Source organism: Oryzias latipes, chromosome 7 (assembly GCF_002234675.1).
Source record: "Oryzias latipes chromosome 7, ASM223467v1".
Classification (NCBI taxonomy): Eukaryota; Metazoa; Chordata; class Actinopteri; order Beloniformes; family Adrianichthyidae; genus Oryzias; species Oryzias latipes.
The window spans coordinates 21,698,773-21,712,996 of record NC_019865.2 but is presented as its reverse complement, the minus strand read 5'-3'; the positions used below and the strand labels follow the sequence as shown (position 1 = coordinate 21,712,996).

At 43.7% G+C, this 14,224-nt stretch overlaps 2 protein-coding genes across 6 annotated transcripts in view; one reads left to right on the top strand and one right to left on the bottom strand.

Annotated features, from left to right (window-relative positions):
* The window catches only part of LOC101170760 (oxysterol-binding protein-related protein 2), a 20,905-nt gene extending 19,812 nt beyond the window's left edge, over positions 1-1,093 (bottom strand). Inside the window, exons 1-3 of one of the 3 annotated variants that reach the window (XM_023956813.1) lie at positions 983-1,093; positions 584-740; positions 395-500 (exon numbers count right to left, since the gene is read on the bottom strand). In XM_023956813.1, coding sequence (XP_023812581.1) covers positions 395-500; positions 584-620 — 143 coding nt within the window. In that variant the 5' untranslated portion in view covers positions 621-740; positions 983-1,093. Of the gene's footprint in view, positions 1-394; positions 504-583; positions 741-982 lie in introns of those variants that run through there. The other 2 variants (XM_023956814.1, XM_023956815.1) reach the window with 2 other exon arrangements.
* Positions 443-14,224, top strand: LOC101175320 (protein SOGA1). 3 transcript variants are annotated; one of them, XM_011477508.2, is made up of 9 exons: positions 443-524; positions 5,160-5,384; positions 5,933-6,091; positions 9,635-9,706; positions 9,801-10,850; positions 10,920-11,024; positions 11,648-11,697; positions 11,780-12,896; positions 13,838-14,224. In XM_011477508.2, the coding sequence occupies exons 2-9, from the start codon at positions 5,187-5,189 to the stop codon at positions 13,991-13,993; spliced, it is 2,907 nt and encodes a 968-aa protein (XP_011475810.1). In that variant the 5' UTR covers positions 443-524; positions 5,160-5,186; the 3' UTR covers positions 13,994-14,224. The 3 variants fall into 3 exon arrangements, with proteins under 3 accessions (XP_011475810.1, XP_020560506.1, XP_011475809.1); XM_020704847.2 differs by lacking the exons at positions 443-524; positions 13,838-14,224 and adding exons at positions 3,153-4,188; positions 13,098-13,806; XM_011477507.3 differs by lacking the exon at positions 443-524 and adding an exon at positions 3,154-4,188.

The following is a 14,224-nucleotide window of genomic DNA, read 5'->3' as shown; positions in this document are numbered from 1 at the left end:
TCTGAATTCCATTTGTTTAAATATGTTTAACAAAAGAACCTTCTACATTTTGGCATCAATATTTGCTAGTGTTGTGACCACACAGTGTGGTAGAGTCTCACTGGATGAACTTTTGACTAAAGATGTCTTGGATCGACTTTCGGTCAGTGAATCAGAGCGAATCCGATCGTTCAAACTAACGACTGAATCAACAACCACAAATTATTGTATGAATTAAATCGTTCAAATGATTATATAAACACTGCTTATGACTGGCTTTTAGTTTAAACCACATAAAAGTTATATTTCTGCAAAGGTCTTTAAATTCAGTGGTACTTGATTACCTAATTCAGCCTACACACCCCTTTTTGAGGGCTCTCTTGCAGTGTTCTTCCCCACGCCTGTGATTTCTCACCTGCGCTCCCACATGCCATTCTCCTGTCTGCTTCCCGTCACCTGCTTCCTGTCAAACAGCAGCGCATCTTTGAAGCTGACTTCACAGGAATCGTCTGACTCCAGCCCTGATCGGGAGGACAGGAGGACGGGTGGGTGACTGACAAACGTGTAAAAAAATGACACATTCCGGCTGGAAGCGCGGCCTCACCTGTTTCAGCGTCGAAAAATTCCTCTTCGCTGTTCATGCTGAGTTATAGTGGGTAAAGCAGAGCTAGACGTTACTCAGCGGTCATGTTTCCAACGCCGGCCCGGTCCCTGCCGCGCAGCCGCTCTCTCCGAGCATCCCAGACAGCCGGACGGCAGCCCTGCAACACGGACAGCCCGTTACAGTCAGTAGCGCGTCGTGTTTCCGAGGAGCAAAACTACAACAGCTGAGCGCCGCCAGCAGCGGCTAGCTCTGTGGCTAGCTTGATAGCCGTTAGCATCGCAGCTGCTGTGGGATAAAACGTCGCCTGGAATAAAAATTAGGAAATGACATCATCACGGTCACCGACAGAGCGAGGCGGACTCTCACACAAACAAACACAAAGGGAGTTGCTTATTATACCTTTGGAAAAAAAGGGTCAAATTCACCTGGACACAAGCTAAAACACTATGCCTTCTGACGCCTGCCGGAAGTGGGCGTCAAGGGCATCGTGATTGACAACTGTAGCAGCCAATCACATCACCGGCCAGTTGGGAACTAGAAAAACAGAACAAAGTAATTCCTATTGCACATCAGTATGAATTCATTAATAAAACTAATACGCTTTCGGTATTTATAATGCATTTGTTAAATATGTAATACACATTTCCAATGATTATCTCCCATTCTCTACACATGGATAAAACATACTTGTGTAAAACACAGTTTAAATTGTGAAACTTCATAATTTTGCATTCAAACTGGAAAACAAATACACAATAAACCATTTCTATAATCTGAAAAACACTGCAACAATAAAACCACAGGGAAAAAGACTGCTAAAAAGTAATAAATATTGCAAAAGAATCCACATTTGAAACAAACTTTCTTTGCAAAATAGCAAGTTTTCACAAAATTGTGTAAATATTTTTGAATTGCTTTTTAATCGTTGCCCTTGCTTAACTACTTCATATTTGGAGGTTAAAGCCCATAGTGCCCCCCCCCCCCCGCCCTTTAATGAAAAGGAGGAACGAGAGTCAGAGGTAGAAAAACAACTACCCTTATATTTCAGGAACTAGTCCCCATTTTTTCTTCCTAAAATATCTATCTATCTGTCACTCTTGTCCTTTTTGGACACATACATTGGATGAGTGAACAGTGTTTTGATTAAAATAAAATTGAGGGGAAAACTAGAATCTTTATAACATGTTGAGCTACTTTCTGTTATTTACAACGCAATAATGTTTCCATTGCAACAGGAGGGCTGAGTCACATCTGCTTTGGTGCCTCTGCTGTTTTAAATGCTGCTTTCAATATTTAGTTCAGATCTCAGGAAATGATCAACTGTTGAAAATTGCCATAACATTTGTGTGTAGAGATGAACATTTCTGACCCAAAAATCCAATGAGGTAGAATTTCTAAACTTTTAAAGTCCAAGAAAAAATCTGGACCTTTGGTGAATCACAAGCTGAGATGTTTTTAGGACCAATCTACAACATGACTCACTGATTACCTGCTTCACAGCTGGATGGTGCTTGGTAAACATCCCAGTGGTTTCCCTTGTGCTGTGTAACGTTCTACAATGTCAACAGCTCTCACACAAAAAGCAAAAATCCTCCGCTTATCCAGGACCGGGTCGCGGGGGGCAGGAGTCTAAGCAAAGATGCTCAGACTTCCCTCGCCCCAGCCACCTCCTCCCCCTCCTCTGGGGGGATCCCGAGTCGTTCCCCGGGCCAGCCAAGAGATGTAGTCTCCCCCGCGTGTCCTAGGTCTTCCCTGGGGCATTCACCCACATGCCCGGATTACTTCCCCAGGGAGACGTCCAGGAGGCATCCGGACGAGATGCCCAAGCGACCTCAACTGGCTCCACTTGTTGAGGAGGAGAAGCAGTTCTACTCTGAGCTCTTCGGAGTGACGAAGCTTCTCCCCCCATCTCTAAGGGGTCACCCAGCCACCCTACGGAGGGAAGGAGCCTGAGCTTGAGTGAGAGGTACCGGCTAGATATAGTCAGGCTCACCTCCACACATCGCCTGGACTCTAAAACTCAGTCCTTTGAAAGAGGTTAGACTCTCTACCATTCTGGAAAAAACGAAAACAATTTCATATAATGAATCTATTTATAATAGCTTTGTTTCATATCTACACATGCAAAAATTTTATCTAAAAACGCCATATGTTCGTTGAAATTAAATCAGATCTATGAGATTTTCTTCAGAACTTAGAGCTGTCAAGAATTGTGATGCCTCTGAGTTTGTTGTGATATAGTTTAACGTTTTTTAATGACTTTTTAAATTGTGTTATATATATATATATATATTTTAAGGAATTCTGTTACCTTTGGTATACCCTCCTGGGATTGATTTTCACTACTTATTTTTTATTTGAACATTGACAATAAATACATTTGTGTTAACAGAAAAAAAGATAGAAGAAATAAAGAGTCTGATTCAGTGTCGCTTTAAAGACTATTCCACCAGGTGGCAGCTTCACTCAGGAAACCTGTTTGAGGAAAACTTTATACCAAAAATTTAAAGAAAAGTGATATAGAGTCATTACATGAAAAATAGTTTTTTTTTGCGGTTTTATCAATTATTTTACATAAAATACGTGATTTATCACACGTTTATTTTATTAATAAATTACTTCTTAAAACATGTCAAGAAAGAGTTGAAAACTGAAAAATGGATGGAGTACGAATAAGTGTGTTTGCTCCTTAAAGGCTGGACAAACTAACCGCTTGTGTTTGGTGTACAAGTCCTTAGTAAGTCCAATTTTAACACAATTTGTGGAAAACGCAACATCCTATAACTTACTAAAAAAAAGACCAAACCTGGACTGTATTTTAATGAAGGCAAGTTATTGCAACCGGAAGTCAGTCAGTGCTGCGCTTATCTGAGAGCTAGAGACCTTCAGTGTTTGGGATCAGAGCTGCTGGGCGGATCGCGTACACTGAGCGCAGCAGATGAATAAATCACTCTGATGTGGAGTTAAAAAAACACAATCCTAGTGCAGAGCGGGTCAAAGAGACCATGACCAAGGACGGTGACAGGAGCGCAAAGTCTGCGCTCGGCAGCCAGACGCAATCCAAGACGCACAAGCAGATCTCGGTTCAGAGAAAGAAGAGGAACGAGCCGTCATCCAAAGATGCAGAAAGATGCTCTTCTGTGAAGACAAATCAGCGGGAGGCTTCAGTGGTCACGGGAGCAGCGGGAATCGAGGGGAAAGTAGTTTCTCCAAATGTCGGAGCCTGCGCGCAGAGAAAGCTGTCTGACGCCAGCAACGCCTCCGAGGACTTGAGCAAGGACTCCGGCTGCGCGTCTGGGAAAGTTTCCTCCTCGGACAGCAGCTCGGAGATCTCTGACTGCACTTCGGAGGATAACAAGCGCGCCTCACCGACCAGCGATAACGACTTAAGCTGGATCGACGGCGGGGCTTATGAGACTCCGAGAACACGCCACGACAAACCACGCGCGCCGGGAGGAGTCTGCGCGCTCCGGCGGGATGCAGCTGGAGGAGACCTCCGCTTGGTCACCTCCGCGGGGGCGATCATGGATCTCATGATGGGGGAAACCACCGACCACCTCATGAGGGAGGTGGAAGACTTGAGGTCGGAGAATGAGTATTTGAAAGTAAGTAACTTTTTTCCTCTAAAAATGTATGAAAGTTATAGAAAAATCAGAGACTGACCAAGAATTTGAACAGACATATTCTCAACAAAATGTTCAGATCTTTGCTTATTAACACCAGACACTTCTTCTATACAACAATCTGTATTGACATTTACAAAACTCAGGAAGATATTTCGTGTAACATGTGAAAGAAATCACACCAAATGAGATGAAATCAAACATGCAGATGTAGGAAATGCGAAGCATTCAGAAAAAAAACAAGAATAATCTTAAATTTCAACCAGATGAAAATCAGAGATTTCTATGATGAGTTCTAACAAGAATAGCCAGAAAATGGGTATTTTATTGCAGTTGAAGAACATGGAATCTGAGCTTCATGGAGGAGCTTTAACTGGTATGTAACTCTGACAGACATTAAATGAAACATGGGAATCAGGGCTCTGCAGTCTTTAACACTTACAGAGTCATTCTGGTTAATTTTTCACTGACCACGATCCTATAGGAGCAACGAAGTTCACCCTAGAAAAACAAAACACTAATTTGTATTTACGTTACTGTTACTATGATCAATATAAATAAACTACTGTTTTTTAGGGCAAAACTAAAACAAACATAAAGACAAAATATATATTTTTTAAATTTCTTTACTTTTTTAAACTTAACTGATTACTTAACAGTTACTTTTTTAAGCTTCTTCTTTTTCACAATGGAGCTGTAAAATAACTGCAAGGAGTCGGAGGTTGCAGACCCCTGATCTAAGTAGATCTGAGTGGAATGCAAATGTGATTACTCTCTTTATTATCTGCTCAGATCCCTACTTGAGTTAATTTCAACTTCCAAGAAACAAGTCTGAGAAAAAAGGATTCTGTGTCCCAAAGTTGGCCCAATCACCCCATCAAGTCTAAAGAAAAGTCAGTGACGTTTGGTTGGAAAATTTCAGAATTACATTATCTTGTTTTTCTCTCTCTCAGGATGAGGTGGAGGAGCTTCGTTGTGAGATGTTGGAGATGCGAGACATGTTCCAGGAGGAGGAGGTGTACCAGCTGCAGGAACTGAAGCTGCAGCTGGAGCAGGCCAACAAGACCTGTCGCATCCTCCAGTACCGCCTCCGCAAAGCCGAGCGCCGCAGCATCCGGGTGGCTCAGACTGGGCTGGTGGACGGGGAGCTGGTCAGGAGCCTGGAGCACGACATAAAAGTCTGTAATCTGAAACTCATTCGTTACCAGAAACCAGTCAAACGTTCTCTTATGGAGAATAGCACAAATGCCTCAGTGTTACTCTCATTATTGCCTGTCTGGCTACACACAAGAGACCAGAGTGATTAATGGTAGTCGCCGTGCTTTAAAAGACTCCCTGCTGTTAGTCAGGACACACACAGACGTTTTTTTGTCAGTGTGTAGTGGAGCATGTGGTGTGAGTTGTTCATTGCTGGAACAAAACAGCAGAAACAGACCAATCAGCATCAGAAACCCAAAAATTCTGGCTCTGTTAGTGCAGCCTGCCTTGACTCATCCTGGCTCGACCCAGCATTCATGTGCTCGTGGTGTAGGATTCCCAGCAGCCTCCCTGTTTCTGCCCTCCATCCACACATGCGGTGAATTCCTGTCACAAGAATTTGCTCATAAAGTCAGCCAGCGCCAGTCAAACCAAAACTGCTGGGAAGAATTTTCCACAAATAAAGTTCATCAGTGGAATCACGTCTCTCCCCACTGGAGCTCTAGCTGTGTTTTTGTTGCGTTTGCAGGTTGCAAAGAGTGTGTCCTTCCGATTGTACAACGAGCTGGAGGTGGTGCAGAAGAAAAATGCTCAGCTGGAGTGGGAGAATGAGGCACTGAGGGAGAGGACGCAGGAGCTGGAGGTGGCTAATCAGGTCCTCCAATCTGAGGTGGAGAAAGCCAGAGAGGTGATTTTGAATGATAGTTACTGTTTTGTTGCAATTTTTTTCCACGGTTAAGTGAGTTCGGGTTTCACTTTGATTGGATAAAAAAGTGTATTTATTTGTGTACTTTTTAGTGGAACATGACCCATTTTTAATTTTAGCAGATATTTTAAGGCTTCTCTATGAATTTACCAACATGGTGCAGCATTTGACATTGTATCAATCATGGGAAACCATCCAACTCCTCATTAAACCTAAATTTCACAAACTATGATACTTCCCTCACTGTGCTTTACTGATACATTTTTATTTTTGTTGATGCAGCGTTTGTCATTTTACAAAAACAGCAAAACTTCTTTAAAACAAATTAGAAAGAAATTCCTTCTTTAAGGCGCTAAACGCACATTCTTGAACGTGTGTTTAGCCCATTGTGTTCACACTGGACTGTCACTACCGGATACTAGCGCATGTCCACCATCTACAGTTGGGAGAAGCTTGTTGTGAAATGCCGTAGCAGTGCAAATCTGGCAAATCCTGTTCCAGGCTTTTTCTTTCACAGCTCTATTCTGATATGTGAAAGACTTGATGTCATATAATTCCATCAGGGCACATTAATTTCTCCTCCATGATGAATTTAAACGGTTGACATTTCAGTGAATTAAAAGGGACATCATCCAATTCTCACTACCAAGTCTGAGTCCCTGATTGGTCAGTCTGACCTGTTTTAACTTCAAATGCGTGTTCAACGGCCGCACGCTCCGTACGTAGACCCTGAAAATAGTCGTAGAAACTTGTGTTGCTACGCATTAACCCAAGAGTTTTGGACGCAGAAGCCAAAGACGTGCATGTACAGTACAGACCAAAAGTTTGGACACACCGTCCCATTCATTTGAATGGGAAGGTGTGTCCAAACTTTTGGTCTGTATTGTACATGCGGTTACATACTGTAGACTTTACATATAGGTGGACGCTTGAGCACTAATTTCTTAGGACAGCATGAGCGTAGCTTCATACGAAAGCCTCTCAGCCTCTTTTGGGATGTCTTTTAACCTCTTGGTTTCAACTGCATTAATGCAGGATTGAGTATTTGAAATTCAAGACATTTTCTTAATGGATTTGTGAGCTAGTAAAATATTTTTTAACGTTTGTTTCATCTTTTGTGCTCTTTTGTACGCCTTTGTGCTTTAGATCACATTTGATCCAAGAAAGAAAACTGTAAAGCTTTCTAGTTTCTACTTAAGTTGTTCACTTTATGGCACCATAATGTATCTTTCACAGGAAATGAGAAGAATTGATGGATAAGACAAGAAATAATAACATTTAGGATTTTAGTTGGAGTTTAGTTCCTACTGGATATGTTTTTAGAAAAAAAGCAAAATCCATTAGATGAAAACAAAGAAATGTATGCATAGACTAAACAGTATAAATCAACACAATCTGTTTGGATATTCAACTTGATCCAATATAGAAACAAAAATCTAACCCAGCCTTCTCAAACCTCCACCGCTCTGATCAAGCATCCTCTCTCATTACCCACAGCTGCACCCATCCTGCCAGCTGTCCCTCTCCTCCCTGCGTCACCTCAATGTCAGGAGACACACGACCCTGCAGCCGATGGCTGATATCAGAGGAGGGGCTCGGCTGGCAGCTGCCTGGTGCCGGAGGCGGGTGAAGCAGCCTGGTATGCTGAGGCCTGAACTCTTAGCACAGCTGAGCTGAGCTGAGCGGACAGAAAAAAAGGCAGAGAGGGTGCAAGAGATTACTAAAATAGACTCCCGCTCTCTTTTTCTGTTTGCATTAAGCTCGGCTAAATCTGGATCAGCAAGTATTATGGCTTTAGAAAAGAAAGGAGTCGATACAGTAACCTACAACCACCACGAGTGTGCTTTCATCAACGCCCTGACACAAAGACTTATCTCTCAAACTGCCTTTTATTCCTGCAGCTCCTTCATTCACCTAGGAGAGGCCCGGCGCCTTCAGCTGACACGTGTTTAGTTTTATCCGGGCTTCGGTGCTTCGGTTTGATCTCATGCTGGCCCACCCCAGTGAGACAGCTGCCAGTTCCTTTGATCCCAACAGGGAAATCCACTTAGATTACCTAATCCAGAAGCACATAGTAGACGAATGTGTTGGAGAAGGAGCTTTTTAGATGCTCGTGCTGCTGTTTAAAGTGGAAATTATGTGTTGTGATGTCAGGTGATAACAGAGCTGCAAACTTGCAGAACAGCAAGGAAATCCTCTTGAAGAGCAGTGAAAAGACAAAAGAATTAAGAGAATATTTTCCACCTCATATATATCACATGTCAGGGCAGAGTATAGTCTTTCTACTGAGCCTTGACGCCCTCTAACACTGAAGTCTCTGCAGTCCTTGTGCTTTCACCTTTTCAGACAGACTATAAAGGTTTCTATTTTTAACACAGACAGCCTGGCTTGTGTTTAAGAGGGAAACCGGCTTCAGGAAAGAGGCTTACATGCTCTCGTGCTCCGGCTGCTAAACTGATGAAGCTGGAAAGAAGTGAAAGAAAAGAAAATTGTTACTTGATGGATAAAGAAACAAGACGCATGCATGTTTTCCGTCTTTAAATTTTCAGAGAAGAAACAAGCATGTTGACTAATTAAAAATATTTTGCAGCCTTTCAGCCTTTCAGAAGCTTTTGCGGCACAAATTGATGGATGGTAGAAAACTGCATCCGATGCAAAATGATTCATATGCCGAAGCATCAGAGAGGGTTCAAAAGTTTAGAAACATTGTTAAACTAGGAAAATAAGTTCAACAGCTAAAGTGTTTAAGAAAGGTAGCGAAAATGATGACATCTGAAGCTTTGCTGCCCAGCTGTACCACACGACTGATTCATGAAGTGGTTCTGATTGTGACATGAGTTTTGACAGCTACAGTCAGGGAGAGTTGGGAGACAGTTTGGAGAGCAGATATCCTGCTAAAGAAAATAAAGCATTGAACTAGAAAGAACCAATTGGATGAACAGCTTCAATGCTTCATGAAGCTTTGGTTACCCATCCCTACTCTATGATCCTCACCAGGTGAAGGATAGGATGAAGTGTTCGGCTGCACTTCCCCCTTGCGGTCTGACTGACATATCCCAATCTAACATTGTTCTTTAAAGGGTAATAATATTTATAACTTTATGCATAATTTTAAAAACATTAATTTAAGGGGAATAGGGAAGGAGCAACTAGAAACAAAATACAAATGAGCAACAATTACCTAAATTTTGATGTCAAGGTGACCGACATCTTTTTAAAAATACAGAAAAATGATAGTCCTTTTGAAAAAAAGTTTTTTTTAGCCTACGTTTTTGTAATACGACTGCAAATTAATATTTTCAGTTTGTCTTGCTTGAGCAGTGTGGTGAAAAGTGGAACAGTTTTTTGCTTTAAAAAAATGTTAAAAAGGTTAAAGTTTGACAATTTTCCTTGTGTTTTGATGATTTAAAATCTGTTTAAAGTATTTAAATGTCTCAAATTCAGTTCAGTAAAAGGCTAAAACTTGCAAACTTTTTCAAAAAAGCAAGTTTTAAACCAAAGACTGCTTTATGTTTTTTTCTGCAGATCTCTTTGAAGAAGAGGAGTGTGAAATCACCAGGCACGAAAGCAGAAAGGAGGCTTTCTCAGCAGATGGAGGTTTGACAGATCTCATCATCTCTAAAAATGGCTGCACCTGTGACAAACTCTTCTCACTTCTGACCCATCATCACTCCTGTCTGTTTGCCGAAAGGAGGACAGCGCTGATCTGAAGTGCCAGCTCCATTTTGCCAAAGAGGAGTTGGCTCTCATGTGCAAGAAGCTCACCAAGCTGGTGTCTGAGAGCGAGGCCATGCGGGAGGAGCTGGCCAAATACCAAACGGGGTTCAGCGGCGCCGAAGCGGCCCAGTCGCCTGAAGGCAGACAAAACTGCGCCTTAGCCCGGGAGGCAGAGGTCAAAGTTCACCTAAAGCTTGTGGAGGAGGAGGCCATGCTTTTGAGCCGGCGCATCGTTGAGCTAGAGGTGGAGAACCGAGGGCTGCGAGCTGAAATGAGTAACCTCAGAGAGAAAGTAGATGGAGGAGGAGGGGAGGAGGAAGATGCTTTAGTGGAAAACCGGTCAGTGAATGTGCAGCAGAAGGATGTAGAGGGTAGTACGTGTGAGTCAGAAGAAGGAAAAGGGGGTCAGGCGCCCGCCGTCAGTCATGTGACCCGGGACGGTCATGTAGGTGGCGACTCAGCTAACAGTCAGGAAAGTGAAAAGAACAAGAACATTAAGGAAAAGCTGAAAAGGATGACAGTAAAGGATTATGAGACTTTGGTCGCTCTCAGAGATCACTCCTGCATTTTGACTTCAGTCATTCAGCTCCTGAAGACTCCTCTAAGAAATGGCCACAGCTCGCCTCCCTCCTGTGCTCCCACTTCTCCGCTGGACCTGAGCTCGAACGGCAAGTTTCATGGCCCTTTGAATGAAGCTTTGGAGCTGCTGCAGACCATGCTGGTGGCTTTTACCAGAAGGATGAAGAGGCTTCTGGGAGAACAAGAGGAATGCAAAAGCTCTGCTCACAAGGATGGAGGTGCCGGCAATTCCGCTGTTTTCTCCGATGCAGAAAGCATCAAAGAGTCACAGATGAAACATGAGAGCATGGAGCTGTGTACTGCAGAGGGAGAGCAAAACGCAAAGCAGGAGGAAGAAACAGACATGGAAAGCTGCGGGGATCCAACGATGCGACAGTCGCTGCAGATCCTCTGGATCCTCCATCAGTGGTGGAACTTTAAAGGGCTCGGTCTGGAGGGAAAGGAGGTACATTTGAGAAAATCCACAAACTGGTTTGGAAAAGTTTGCATGTTTTGAAAACTTTTTCCCCCTCAGGGTAGAGACAAAGCGCTGCCAGTGCTTCTCGGGCTGCTGCAAGACCTCAGTGCTGAGCTTCAAGACAGCAGCAAGGCTGCAGTGACTCCAGGGCAGAAAGCTGAGGTGAGCTTTTGCCTTCAGCAGCACTCCCACCCCCCACCCTCCACTGTGTCGGAGGCTGTGCACAGACCTAGTGGGAAGCCCCGCCGATGATCTCCTTCCTTGGCCACAACTCCTGAGAGCTGAGCAGTGGTCACGAGACGACTCGTGCCAGCAAATTTAGGCTAATCTCCCGTGGAGGGAGCAGCCAAACAGGCCAGGCGTGCTCAAAACCCTTTGCACGAATTCCCCAATTTGCCCTACATTGCACAGAATAAACATTTCCAAACCCATTTCTCCTAGGCGACTGTTCCTACCTGCACAAGAAACTACACGAAAATTATTTAATAAATGATCGGAATTCTGTTTCAGAGACTTTACTTCCTTCTCACCACACAAACTATAATCACATTTAGCCTACAGTAACGATAATGTCCTATGCAGGCTGTCCAGCAGTTTTAGGAGGCAACACTGTTGGATTATTATTTTTTTTTACATTTTAATTCATAATTAGTGATTATCCTGAATTACACCAAAAACTAAATTTAGGCTAAATTTAGATGCTCATCTGGTTAAATGTCCAACTATTTAATCCAACTTTAGTGAAATGCTCAAATGTGACAGATTATGTCTCTTCTGTCCCTTAGCGCTCCATCTCTAATGTTTTTCATGATGGGGGACTCACAGAACTTCACAGGTCAGTGGTTTTCCACACACTCTTAAATTCAAGTGAACTTCAGTAAAACTCTTAGCTGGTGTTTCTTTTGTGTTTTTTGCAGAAACCGCAGCTCAAAAGGTGAACAACCAAAACGGCTGTTTCCTCCACACGGCTCCAGGAGGAAGAACTGGTGCTATTTGAACCAGGAGGCTGCTCAGGTGGATAGAGAAGACCCCGTGAAGACCTGGGACCATCTCATCATGCCGCTCAGCTTCCCTGATCTTAACCTTCAGCAGGCGTCTGCGAGGAGAAGCAACACAGCTCCGGAGAAGTCCGGCGTCCGCATTTACTACAGCCCCCCCTCTGCCCGGAGAGTCCAGCTGGCTCAGCTGAAGAGCCAGAGTGCAGGAAGAGGATCGGGGGACACCTCCTCTCCTTGGTTCACGCCGCCCACCTCCATGACTCAGATCTGTCTGGGCTCCTCTGCAAACCTGAGCGACGACATGAAGGAGATGACGGCCGGCTGGAGGCAGGCGGTGCGAGGCGGCTCCCAGAGAAGAGGAAGGGCGGTGGGCCGCTGCGTGGATGTGGCCTGCTCTGGTACCCAGACCCAAACGGAGCCACAGATGGTCAGTGTCGGTCAACAAACAGATGGGACTCCGGGGTCTGTGGTGAGGAGCAGCCCCTCCAGAGTCCCAGGATCCTCGCTGCTCTCAGCCCGCCCTCAGAACATCTCCGCCTCTCTGGATGGGATAGCAGGCCGGGTGGAGAGGTCCAGAACCTCCTCTCCTAAACTTTACCGTAGACATTCCTCCCTGCCCCTCTCCACCAGCCTAACCTCCTCCACCCCCAAAGATCAAACTCTGTGGAGTTTGTCGCGCCAAAACCACTCTGGCCTGAGATCCGGCCCAGGGCAGAACAGCAGCACCAAGCCACCCAGCAGGTCTGCAGGCGCCAACCGGTGTGGCCTGGTAACAGAGTTCCTGCGCAGAGTGAGCGGCCGGGCGGACAAAACGGCATCAGAGTCAGGGCAGAAGGGCAAGGGCGGCGCCAAAAACCTGGAGCGCGTTCCGCCGAAACCTCATGCTGCAGCGTTGCACAGGAACGACAGCGTGACCAGGATAGTAAACCAGAGGTTCATGAAGCAGAGAGAAGAGACCAGCAGGGCTCAGGGAGAGGACAAGGGCAGCGGGCCGAGCCACAGAACCAGACAGAGCAGCAGCACCGTCACTACAGAGGTGAGCAGCAGAAAAAAATCCACCTTTCTGTACGGAATCCTTCATGTCATGGCAGAGAGGTCAATCATTGCTTCATCTGAAGCAAAAACAGGCTGCAGTGATCCAAACAGAACACAACAAAAAAAAAGAAAAAATTAAAGAAAAATACAGATTCTGCAGAATGGATAGATTTTTAAACATTTAAATTTGTTCTATTTTTAGGATTTTACGTTTTTATGTGTGTTGAATCCTCCCAAAGTTTCAAGAAACGTCCTGGCAAAATAAAGGTAAAATAAAAGAAAAAAGTATTTTGTCCTCTCAAACAATAACTTGTTTGTTAAGAAGGCCTCCATTTGGGTTTAAAAAAAATTTTTTAGCCTCAAGATGATTCAGATTTAACGTTTTATTGAGACATTAGCAATATGAATGCACTCTGCATCCCAATCACCTTCAATTTCTGCAAAACATTGGAATTACCATCCAAAAAGGAATTTTTTTGTTGTTTCAAAATGATTTATGTTCAAAGTATCAAAAAATATACTTTATTCATTATAACTTGTATCGTTTTTTCTGTAATAACAGATGCCTCAAATAAAATTTGATGTTAATCTGTCAAAGACACATTTTACTTTAGAGCATTGAAAAAGAGGCCTTTTTGTTGAATTTATTTATCCCTTGGGAATCGATAAAGTATCTTTGTCTTTATCTTATCTTAGAAATAAGTCAAAAATTGTTATCCCATTGGTAGATTTTCTTTAAAAGTCTGCCAGCCGGCTAAAAAAAATGGTCACTTTTTTAAACTATTATTGCTATTGAAAAGTTTTCTTAATAAGATTATTTTTCTTACAAGAAAGAAAATAGGACATGTTTTTCTCGAAAACGAGGGCCTTTTTACTTTCTTAAGATTCAGTTTTTGCAGTGAGATTGTTCCCCTGCACTCACGCCGATCTCCTCCTGACCAGGAGGGAAGCTACGAATGCAGCTCCAGCAGCACGCTGACCTTCTGCTTCGCCCGTCCGTCCCGCTGCAGTCAGAGACCAACATCTGCCCCAGGAAAGCTCTACAAACACAAATACTCAGCACCCGCGAGAGCAGCTGCTGACTCCAACATTGGCTGAAACGAGAGGAGAAACATCAACGTTGTAGCTGGACAGTAACCTCCAGCTGAGAACATTGAAACTTTTCCACAGACTGATGATTAATGGAGGTCTGACTGATGCGATCATCAAACATTTTACACACAAGTGTCATCTTTTCAGTATTTTGAAAACCATTTTGTATCTCCTCATTGTGTTTTTTAGAGAATAAAAACTATGCTTTACTCAATAAAGGTTGGTGCTCCACATGTA

Coding starts and splice junctions, on each gene's coding strand:
- LOC101175320 (XM_011477507.3), top strand. CDS start 3,589: ATGACCAAGGACGGTGACAGGAGCGCAAAGTCTGCGCTCGGCAGCCAG. Junction 9,707..9,800: donor GGCTTTCTCAGCAGATGGAG/GTTTGACAGATC, acceptor GTTTGCCGAAAG/GAGGACAGCGCTGATCTGAA. Junction 12,897..13,837: donor GCAGCACCGTCACTACAGAG/GTGAGCAGCAGA, acceptor CCTCCTGACCAG/GAGGGAAGCTACGAATGCAG.